Source organism: Armigeres subalbatus, chromosome 2, assembly GCF_024139115.2.
Source record: "Armigeres subalbatus isolate Guangzhou_Male chromosome 2, GZ_Asu_2, whole genome shotgun sequence".
NCBI lineage: Eukaryota > Metazoa > Arthropoda > Insecta > Diptera > Culicidae > Armigeres > Armigeres subalbatus.
The window spans coordinates 225,899,322-225,911,422 of NC_085140.1; the positions used below are offsets into that span (position 1 = coordinate 225,899,322).

The 12,101-nt window shown below is 41.0% G+C and overlaps 1 protein-coding gene across 3 annotated transcripts in view; it reads left to right on the top strand.

Moving 5' to 3' along the window:
* LOC134211782 (transmembrane and coiled-coil domains protein 2) overlaps positions 1–12,101 on the top strand; it is a 215,795-nt gene that overhangs the window by 76,152 nt on the left and 127,542 nt on the right. For all 3 annotated transcript variants that reach the window (XR_009979097.1, XM_062689003.1, XM_062689002.1), the window contains exons 4-5: positions 6,785–7,226; positions 7,289–7,419. Coding sequence is in view for 2 of the 3 variants with exons in the window: in XM_062689003.1 (XP_062544987.1) it covers positions 6,785–7,226; positions 7,289–7,419 (573 nt within the window). In the remaining variant the exon portion in view is untranslated. The remainder of the gene's footprint in view (positions 1–6,784; positions 7,227–7,288; positions 7,420–12,101) is intronic.

A 12,101-nucleotide genomic window follows, 5' to 3' on the forward strand; every position in this document is an offset into this window, starting at 1 on the left:
GGGGACTGAAGAAAAGATATTTTAGTTACTAGATAAAGATTGTCGCTGTCGTCGCTGTCCGTAACATATTTTGCTGGCGAGGATTGGGGATCTAAATGTCAATGAAGGAAAAATATATACGATTCGACAGTTTAGTACCACGCATGTTTCGGACAGCCGGTGGCAGCAGGGACTATGTCCAAGGGCTTGACGATCCCTCCCCAGGCCATCTGCGAGTTGTGGGGCTTGCCTAGGATGTGGTGTGGTGGGGATAGTGGGCCCTGTTAAATTCCTATAAAAAGGTGCATGTACCGCAAGTAGGCCCCACCAAAGCAACCGTGTGCCGCTCAAAGCGCATAAGCCCAAGTCCTGGTGTTAGGTGGGACGCTAAACAGCCCTGACACGACGGCCCTCCGACGAGACAGGAGGTTTGCGCAGGCCCAATAAACCGCCTGGAAAACCAATAATTACGAACAATATAAGAGATAATGCGACTCGATATAATCGGCAAAGACCTAGGCGACGAATAAAGGATCACGATTGGAAGCTTGGAACATGGAACTGCAAGTCGCTAGGTTTCGCAGGTTGCGACATGATGATCTACGATGAATTACAGCCCCGCAACTTCGACGTCGTGACGCTGCAGGAGATTTGCTGGACAGGACAGAAAGTGTGGAAAAGCGGCCATCGAGCGGCTACCTTCTACCAAAGCTGTGGCACCACCAACGAGCTGGGAACCGGCTTCATAGTGCTGGGAAAGATGCGCCAACGCGTGATTGGGTGGCAGCCAATCAACGCAAGGATGTGCAAGCTGAGGATTAAAGGCCGTTTCTTCAACTATAGCATCATCAACGTGCACTGCCCACACGAAGGGAGACCCGACGATGAGAAAGAAGCGTTCTATGCACAGCTGGAGCAGACATACGATGGATGCCCACTGCGGGACGTCAAAATCGTCATCGGTGACATGAACGCACAGGTAGGAAGGGAGGAAATGAATAGACCGGTCATCGGACCGGATAGTCTGCACACCGTGTCGAATGACAACGGCCAACGATGCATAAACTTCGCAGCCTCCCGCGGAATGGTAGTCCGAAGCACCTTCGTTCCCCGCAAAAATATCCACAAGGCCACATGGAGATCACCTAACCAAGAAACGGAAAACCAAATCGACCACGTTCTAATCGACGGTAAATTCTTCTCCGACATCACAAACGTCCGCACTTACCGCAGTGCGAATATTGAATCCGACCACTACCTCGTTGCAGTATGCCTGCGCTCAATACTCTCGACGGTGTACAACACGCGTTGAAGTCGGACGCCACGGCTTAACATTGGGCGGCTACAAGACGGTAGACTAGCCCAAGAATACGCGCAGCAGCTGGAAGTGGCACTCCCAACGGAAGAGCAGCTAGGCGTAGCGTCTCTTGAAGATGGCTGGAAAGATATTCGACCCGCCATTGGTAGCACCGCAACCGGTGCACTTGGCACGGTGCCCCGGATCAGAGAAACGGTTGGTATGACGGCGAATGTGAGCAGTTGGTAGAAGAGAAGAATGCAGCATGGGCGAGATTGCTGCAACACCGCACGACAGCGAACGAGGCACGATATAAACAGGCGCGGAGCAGACAAAACTCGATTTTCCGGAGGAAGATCGAGACCGTGAAGAGACGGAGCAACTGTACCGCGCTAATAATACACGAAAATTCTATGAGAAGTTAAACCGTTCACGTAAGGACATAAACGGGAACCTTCTTACGAACGAGCGTGAGGTGATCCAAAGGTGGCGGCAGCACTACGAAGAACACCTGAATGGCGATATGGCAGACGAAGATGGCGATATGGTGACGCGCGCAGGACATAATTTTACCGGCTCCGGATCTCCAGGAAATCCAGGAGGAGATTGGCTGGCTGAAGAACAACAAAGACCCTGGGGATGACCAACTATCAGAAGAGCTATTTAAACACTGTGGTGAGGCACTGGCTAGAGCGCTGCACTGGGTCATAACCAAGATTTGGGAGAAGGAAGTTTTGCCGCAGGAGTGGATGGAAGGTGTCATGTGTCCCATCTACAAAAAGGGCGATAAGCTGAATTGTAGCAACTACCGCGCAATCACATTGCTGAACGCCGCCTACAAGGCACTCTCCTAAATTTTATACCGTCGACTAGCACCAATTGCAAGGGAGTTCGTACCAGACGGGTTTTATGGGCGAACGCTCCACCACGGACCAGGTGTTCGCCATTCGCCAAGTGCTGCAGAAATGCCGCGAATACAACGTGCCCACACATTATCTATTCATCGACTTCAAAGCCGCATATGATACAATCGATCGGGATCAACTATGGCAGCTAATGCACGAACACGGTTTTCCGGATAAACTGACACGGTTGATCAAAGCGACGATGGATCGGGTGATGTGCGTAGTTCGAATTTCAGGGGCATTCTCGAGTCCCTTCGAAACCCGCAGAGGGTTACGGCAAGGTGATGGTCTTTCGTGTCTGCTATTCAACATCGCTTTGGAAGGGGTAATACGAAGAGCAGGGATTAACACGAGTGGTACAATTTTCAATAAGTCCGTCCGGCTATTTGGCTTCGCCGACGACATAGATATTATGGCACGTAACTTTGAGAAGATGGAGGAAGCCTACATCAGACTGAAGAGGGAAGCCAAGTGGATCGGACTAGTCATCAACACGTCGAAGACAAAGTATATGATAGGAAGAGGCTCAAGAGAAGACAATGTGAGCCACCCACCGCGAGTTTGCATTAGTGGTGACGAAATCGAGGTGGTAGAAGAATTTGTGAACTTGGGCTCACTGGTGCCTGCCGAAAATGATACCAGCAGAGAAATTCGGAGACGCATAGTGGCTAGAAATCGTACTTATTTTGGACTCCGCAAGACGCTCCGATCGAATAGAGTTCGCCGTACCAAACTGACAATCTACAAAACGCTCATTAGACCGGTAGTCCTCTACGGACATGAGACCTGGATGATGCTCGTGAAGGACCAACGCGTACTTGGAGTTTTCGAAAGGAAAGTGCTGCGTACCATCTATGGTGGGGTGCAGATGGCGAACGGTACGTGGAGGAGGCGAATGAACCACGAGTTGCATCAGCTGTTGGGAGAACCATCCATCGTTCACACCGCGAAAATCTGACGACTGCGGTGGGCCGGGCACGTAGCCAGAATGTCGGACAACAATCCGGTGAAAATGGATCTCGACAACGATCCGACGGGCACAATAAGGCGAGGTGCGCAGCGGGCAAGGTGGATCGATCAGGTGGAAGATGACTTGCGGACCCTCCGTAGACTGCGTGGTTGGCGACGTGTAGCCATGGACCGAGCCGAATGGAGAAGACTCTTATATACCGCACAGGCCACTTCGGCCTTAGTCTGAATAAATAAAATAAATAAATGTTTCGGACAGCAGAACAAAGGGAACCGAAGCGACAATCTTTATTTAGTAACTAAAATATCTTTTGACTGAAGAGAAGGCTAATACGCATACCCACCATTCATTCAATATGGCGTACAATGTTTTTGTTTTAATTTCGTTTTATTCATGATAACTCAACTTCGGAAGTATCGACAAGCTATTTTTCGACATAAGGAAGCCATACAAACACAAAAGGCTCGATGTACCTCAACTAATTGCAAGTTTTCGCCAGGAGAATTTAATTGCCGATAATTAGCACTAACTGCGTATGAATCAATCACCCATAATGAGCGGGTACCGGGTACCAAAAACAGAAGTACCAAAAACGATGTTGGGTAGAGTGCCATTGTACCGCGGATAATAGGTGTTTCACCCTACTGATTCTATTATCTATAGTGAAAAGTACTTTATATTAGGTACTTCTTTTTTTCTAACCGTGTATGATATACCTAACGCTTCAAAAGTTTAATCGTTCAATGAAAAAGCACAAATAAAACGCGCCCCACGCTATGTTTAAAGGCAACTATTATGCAAAGTGAATGCACCTCGGATGTTAAACCGTTAGATCATAATTTTTGACCACTAGTTTAAGGATCTGCATCGATTAAAATTATTCATCGGTGAAATTTTGACTTTTTTACTATTTAAAGTAATATTTTTAACCTAAAAACCTTTTTTGATTTTTAAATTTTTTTTAAGCAAGTTATATAAAGTCCAACCACTACTTTTTTTTTCCTTATGCTTTAAGAAACATTTTTATATAATTTTTTTTTCATATGATGAAAATAGTAGTTATATTAAAATTATTGCCAGTCTTAAATGTTCTTACGGTTTATTATGAATAGATCTGTAGCCTTCCTTAGCCGTGCGGTAAGATGCACTGCTACACTGCAAGACCATGCTAAAAGTGGCTGGGTTCGATTCCCGGTCTTGTCTAGGAAATATTCTCACCTTCCCTGGGCATAAAGTATCATCGTAGCCTCATAATATACGAATGCGAAAATGGTAGCTTGAACTAGAAACCTCACAGTTAATAACTATGGACTTGCTAAATGAACACTAAGCTCCGAGGCGAGGTCAGAGTGGTTGATGTAATGCCAATAAGAAGTATTATTAGATTTAAGAACATAATATCACTCTTTAACGCCCAGTGAAACCAAGTTGAGCGTGATGAGTTGCGTTGACCTCTGATGTTCAGACTTCAGATTTGTCTGGATGGTTTTTTTTTGCTACATGGTCGAAGATTTGGTAGACCAATCCCACCAGCTAATGTAGCGCTGGAGGAGAGTTTTTGTCTAAAATTGTCATAGTCTCCTCCTTCCTTGACCTGTCCAGCGTTAAATTCTGTGGTAACAAGTGGTGCAGGGTTGCTGTTTTTGTTAATAAACACGTATGAGAATTTGCTATCGAAAAATGAAATATATGTTCAGTGTCAACAGTATTTTTAGTATAATTTCTGCTACTTTCATCATATGAAAATTGTTTTTATATGAAAAATATCTCCTTAAATGGTGAAAAAGTCAAATTTTCACCGATGAAATGTTTTAATCGACACGAATCCTTAAACTAGAGGTCAAAAACTATTACCTAACGGCTTAACATCCGAGGTGCATTCACTTTGCTTAATAGTTGCCTTTAAACATAGCGTGCGCCCGCTAAATTTTTTTCAAAGCAAATGTGAAAACACACCCGCATATTTTGTCATATAATTATTTTCCGATGATGCATTTCAATAATTAATTGGATTGTTTAATAATGCACGATAAAGGCGCAATCACTGCTAGGTGGATTATTCGGAGTTTTTGTTAGACACGTTTCTTATATAAAGACCAAATTCAAGTGCAACAGATCATTCGATGTGGTCTCCAGTTAGCCTTATCAGCAACGACATAGGATTGCCAATCCGGATTCCGGAGTTCGATTCTCGTGCGGTCTAGGGTGTTTTTGGGTTGGAAACATTATAGACTCCCTAGGCAAAGTGCATCCATTGTACTTGCCACACAAGATACATACTCAAAAGCTTTCAAATTATAACTGAGCAAATATCTAAATAAAATACTAAGTTGAAAAGCAGGCTAAGTTTCAGTTTGTATGTAGAGCCATAGAAGAAGAAGAAGTTATCATTCGATGAAAAAACATTCCTAGTGGGACACTTATGTTTTTGTTTGTCAATAAATCAAGCCATTCGAATAATGTTTCAAGTTTTTGATGAACAAATACATTAGTGCATGCTGTCCAATGAGCAGCGTTTCGCCGCTTTTGCAAGCTCGCTTTTGCCCACATGTCGATCTACGGGGTTTTGTTTCTCCTTCTTCGCCATTCTGTTTTGGCAGCCACATGATCGGACCATGTTCCGGGAAGAGACCCTTCACCATTGCCATCAACTTGCCCGGGAACAGTCCAACTGACGTCGACGGGCCTTTGATCTTCGCTATTACGACCCAAACTTGTATCGCAGCCATTTCCGTTCTATCTGTCACTCAGTTGCCGTTATCAGGGGGAACTCGATATGGCATCGGCACTGTAATTATCGCGACATCGCACATCATTTCTCTTGTTGACTGCCATAACAGTTGCTGTGCGGTTTCGTAATGATTCAGATGAATCTGAATTATGTCCACTACTGCTAGCCTGCGATCGCCCTTTTATACCCATAACATTTGTAGCCACCCATCTGATGGTCATTCACGTCCTCTGTAGTGCAAGCATGCACTTCAGTCTCTGCGTGCAGTCTCACGCAAAATGACATACTTCCTCACATTTCCAGCACATGTTGAACCTATCTGGGCCTTTCAAAGTTCCTGCCTGGTGTCCAAAGCCAAGCCCACACACCTAAAACATTTCTCCGCTTATTTGTTCACTTATGGGGCAGCTTTCAAATGGGAATTCCCTCCATCTAACCATCAGTTTGACTACTTCCAGTGCATTATGAGCAGGGGTTACTGGCAGTCGATTCAACGCTGTCTGTTTGCCTGCGTACGCTTTCCTGATCCGTGTGATATTTGATAAAAGAGCGAACAATCCGGAACGACCTTTGCACTTCAACTAGATTACACTGCGCCTGTAGAGCATCCCGCAGCTTCTCGTCTGACATGATCTCGATGCGATCCCTTCATCATCTTCGGGGTTAGGGATTTAACTACCGCCCCTGCGCCCTGCGATTTTGCAATGCACTCCTGCATCAATCGCAGGGTCCTTCGTTACCCCAAAGAGCATCTCTACGGTTTGTGGCATGGTCCTACTACGTTCTCACTCAAATCCCTCCGATCCGGATTCTCTCTAACCTTTGACTTTGACTTTGACGGGTACGGTTTCCTCTATTAACGGGTGAATTTAAATGTTTTTTTTTCTATTTTTTTGTTTCAGATATTGATGAAACATGCATTCCATCTTCCCAGGTAGATGAAAATGACGGGAACTTGACAACAATATCCCAACTCAGTAATGATTCATCTGACATAAAGCATTTCTACAAAAGCCATCATAGAACAAGTAGCTCACTCGCATATAATCGCATTACGACTAAAATTGCATGCACTAAAGAATCAATTAAGAAGGAACAGACTGCTCGAGACGCCAATGTTAACGAGTACTTAAAACTAGCTGCAAATGCTGATAAACAACAACTACAGCGAATAAAGGCAGTTTTTGAAAAAAAGAATCAAAAAAGTGCACATAATATTTCACTGCTGCAGAAAAAACTAGAATCTTATAGTAAACGATACAAAGACATGCAATATCATCAAAACCAGAAACAACAGATTCGACAGCCGAGGGAGATGCTACGAGATGTTGGGCAAGGATTAAGGTAATATTTGCTGATTATAAATAATATGCTAAAATGTATTAATTACCAAAATTTTCTTTCAGAAATGTGGGAGGGAACATACGCGACGGAGTGTCAGGCCTTTCTGCTACTGTTATGTCTAAGCCGCGAGAGTTTGCACATCTCATTAAGAATAAATTTGGAAGTGCCGATAATATTAATCAACTTTCTTCTAGTAAGTTTCACTATTTCATACATATTACATAATATCCAGCATTAACGTGCGGTAATAGCCGTCACAATTTTACTCATTGGCCCTGACAAAAGCGAGAAAACAAAATGGGGTCATATGATGCTTTTTTTAGTTTTACCTCGGAGGTGAACTAGCCTTGGGCTAAAAACCTCTTTAATAAAGATTATAATAATAATAATAATAGTTTTACCCGGCAAGGGATATAGGACTTCAATTTTAAAATGCTTATTAAAGTGTTAAAATTAAAACACAATTCAACCGAAAATAGTTTGATGTTTTGGGATAGAAATTCCATTTACTTTCATATTGATAACACAAAATATGAATTATTTTGATTAAAAAAACATGTGTAGATGAATAGCATAACATTTGTGCTAACATGTAGATTTTCATAATTCTAACTCTATGTATTTAAAAGTTTTCAACATATCTCAGTAAAAAACATTTTGGAAGCATTTTAAAATATACTTCTTATAGGAAGCATTTGCAAGCTTTTTGAAATATACTTCTTATCATACACTCAGAAATAGACCAAACCTTTAATATACAAACAGATCATTTTGTCATATTTTCAAAGTTCATACTAAGCTAGAATAAAAAAGTAATTTATGTAATATATATTATACTAATCGAGTATAAACTGCACCTAAACGAACGTGGGGTCAACCAGTAGAAACGGGAGAAACACATTTAGCATAGATTTTCCTCAGAGTTTACCTCAGCATGTTGAAATACAATATATATTGAATTTTTTATAAATTTTATTTTGAATTCCGCCGGAAAAATGGGATGAATTTCCCCAAAAAAAATCTTCAAAAAGATTATTTGGAAATTATTTTCAGGTTTTTCACGGGAACTACTTTGAATTTTTCAAAAGATTTTTTTTTTTAATTTCCAAGGGAATCTCTGTTGAATTCCGAAGTAAAGTTGTCTCGAATTTCCGTGGAAAATACTTCGGAATTCACATGAATAAGATTTTTTACGAGAAATTGTTTCAAATTTCTTCAGAAAATTGTTCAGAATATGCACGGAATGTTCTTCGGAATTTATGTTGAGTATTATAATGAAACATACGTAGACAATTTTTCGAAAATCTGAAGGAATGGAGGAGTTTTCACTGCAAACTCTGGAATTTGTAGAAGAAATTATCGGAATTTCCACGGAAAATTCCTCAATGTTTCCGAGGGAAGGGTTTAAAATGTAGATATCAACAAATAAAAATCGTTAGATTTCAACGAAAAATGGTTTGGAATTTCCATAGTAAATCATTTAGAAGTAGCAGGCGATTTTTTTTGTATGGACAATTTTTCGTAGTTTTCACAGGGATTTTACAGAAACTTCCGCTAAATTGTTCAGAATTTCAACTATTTTTTTTTCTTTAATTTTCACGGAGTATTTAAACTGAAAAAAATAATGGAATGTACCTACCTGGATACCTGGTTGGCTACAGCGTCGATGCACCTATGCCTGGCGTATTGTACAACTCCATAATCGTCGGTCTTGGGCGATGTTACTTCAGTTCTCCTGAACGTTTAGGGTCCCCTGATCCGATTCCATCGCGTATAGCTAGCGTGTTCGTGGCTTTCCACGAAGTCGCCGGTCTGCCGTATTTTATACGATTCACAATATTTTCTTCTTTGTATACTTGATACAGCTCATGATTCATGCGTCTACGTCAAACACCATTTTCTAGTTTCCCTCCGAGTATTGTACGCAGCACTTTTCGCTCGGAAACCCCGAAAGCTGTCCAATCCACCTTTTTTAACGTCCATGCTTCATGTCCATAAAGGGCCACTGGTAAAATCCGAGTTTTGTATAGAGGAAATTTCGTTTCTGTCTGCATGTTGCGGGACCTAAGCTGGTTACGTAATCCGTAAAATCCGTAATCCGTACGAGCTGTACCAAGTATGCAAAGAAGAAAATATTTTGCATCCTATAAAATACGGCAGACTTCAGCGGGCTGGTCACTTAGTGCACATGTCGGAAGAAAAAATAGCGAAAACAATATTCAACAGAGAACCAGATAGAAGCCGGAGACTTTGTGGAAGGCCACTAACACGCTGGCTGCACGCGGTGGAATCGGACCTGGGGACCCTAAATGTTCGGGAAAACTGGGAAACATCGTCCAAGCCCGACGATTATGGAGCTCTACAAATACGCCAGGCATATCTGTATCGACGCTGTAGCCAACCAGGTAGGTACAATAAAGTCGCACAAACTTCATAATTCTTTCACAATTTACAATCATCGACAACAATTAAACAATAATCTTTCATTTTACCACAGCACAGTTCATCCATTATACCTTATGTATACATAATTAGTATCATTGCATTATTATTATGGTTTCCACGATTTATTTAATTTAGACACAAATTCTGGGCACTTTATCCCTTTCGGCCAAGTTGACGTTTTTAGAGCTAATGTTTTTAATCCATACTTAAACAACCTTAAACGATATATGTGTAGTCCAATGCATCTATTGTCTATCCGGAATAAATTTAGAACGCTTTTTATACCGAAGTTGGATTTTTCTCCAGATACAGGCAACTTTTCCAACTTCGGAAGTAGTGCGCTGGGTTCGCCTAGAGATGCGTTAATTTCGAAGTCCCGAAGTCCGAGTCCCATCGAAGGGAAAGTGGTTACCTCCAATACATTTTCCAAATCAATATCTTCCACATAACGTACATATTCACATATGAGTTTTCATAACATTGTAAAATAAAACAAAATGTTTTCAGAAGGTAAGTAAAATTGATAAAATGTATAGACACCTATACATTATTGTGCATTTTGTCCATTATATTGCTTATCATTATTATTGTTTCTAGGAGAAATCAGGTGCTACGACTCAACATTCACCATTATAAGGGAGCAGAGGAACATGACCGGTGTATAAGGTACTTAAAAATTCTCTTCAAAATACAATTACGATATTTATAAATCATACATATGATCTTTTTACAGTGCGCTGCAAATATTTTCCGAAACCTGATGAATCATCGAGAACAACAAGAGCCGACCGTTCCGAGAACATATTGAAAATATGTATCTTCATATGCAGAAAAAATATGAAATGAACAATAAAAATATAATTATTCTACCGAAAAAGTATTTTAATATTATTTTTGATAATACTATGAATAACAATACTAAAAACAGTGGATTTGATCAACTAAAACATTCGTTTTCAAAGCATTTTCTGTTACAAACGAAGAACAATACTTTTTAATTTCAATACCATAGCATTTTAAATACAATGTAGAAAACTGTTTTTATCAAGTAAGGTACACTGGGGGAAGTGGAAAAGGAAAAATCGATAGTTTAAATGACAGTTTAAATGATCTAAATGCATTCAATCAAAATGGGCTGTCAAAAACAGTCAATTTAGCACCAATTGTGTGGTAATTCATACCAATTTGGTCGCTTAAAATTTATGGAAAAAGATTAAAAAACTAGGAGTTGTTTTTCCACTTAATCCAGTGGGATGGGGTAAGTGGAAAACCCGTGTTACCTGGACAATTAATTGTGTTGAGTAGTTACATATAACTAAAATCAAAACGGTTATTGCTCTGAGTATCTTTTGTTGAATAATTTCATTGGCTTAACGGAATAGGTCCCCAAGGAATAAATTGTCGTATAGCTAGTGGAGGGCTGGTTTTGCCTTCTCGAAAATTAAGTGAACACGGAACCGCGAAACAACTCACTTTACGGTTCCTTTCACTCAAATCCGCCCTTGCGTGGAAGAAGCCAAAAATAAGTAAAATGCGAAAAAATCCGGTGAGTACTTTGCCTTTACTCCCGTGTGGAATTTTCACCCACTATGAAGTTTCACCAACTCAAATTTATGTTATTTTCACTCACTCGAGAGTATGGTGAAAACAACTCAAATTTGGCTTCTTCCACGGAACAGCATACCCGGTAAAAATCGTTTACTCATTAATGGGTACTTTTTCTCTGCTATCTCTTTCTCTCTGCTGAAAAATTTACCCATTTTGGGAGAATAAGTAGATTTACTCATTTAAATGAGTAGATCCACTTATTCTCCCAAAATGGGTAAATTTTTCAGCAGAGGAAAAGAGATAGCAAAGAAAAAGTACCCATTAATGAGTAAACGTGTTTCTCCGTGTACGTTGGGTCGATGCAGCTCTCTTTGTTTATAATATCATTCATGAGAGGGAGTGAGAAAACTACCTAATATTGAGTTAAAAATTTGAACTTCGTACTCAAAGTTGAGTTCTTTAAACTTTTTTTTTAGGTTCTTTATTTTTTCTGTGTACGTAAAATCTATAGGTTCGCCCGATTCGCCCCAAAGATGAACTTTTTTTTTTAAATGGGCTTACAGGGTTATAAACTAATCAACTTAGTTTAACGAATTGAGGTGATGTCTGTGTGTGCATGTTTGTATGTACTTACTTGATACTTGACGGGCTACAGCTCTTCGATGAACCTACGCCGAATGGAGTATCCTTCTCCACTGGACTCGATCCTGGGCCAATCGCTTCCAGTCGCCCTGAACATTGAGCGCCCTCAGATCCTCTTCAACTGCAAAAAGCCATCGTGTATGCGGCCTTCCACGAAGCCTGCAGCCTCTTCCGGGTTCTCTACTAAATATTATCTTCATTTGACGTTCTTCCGGCATACGAACAACGTGACCAGCCCAC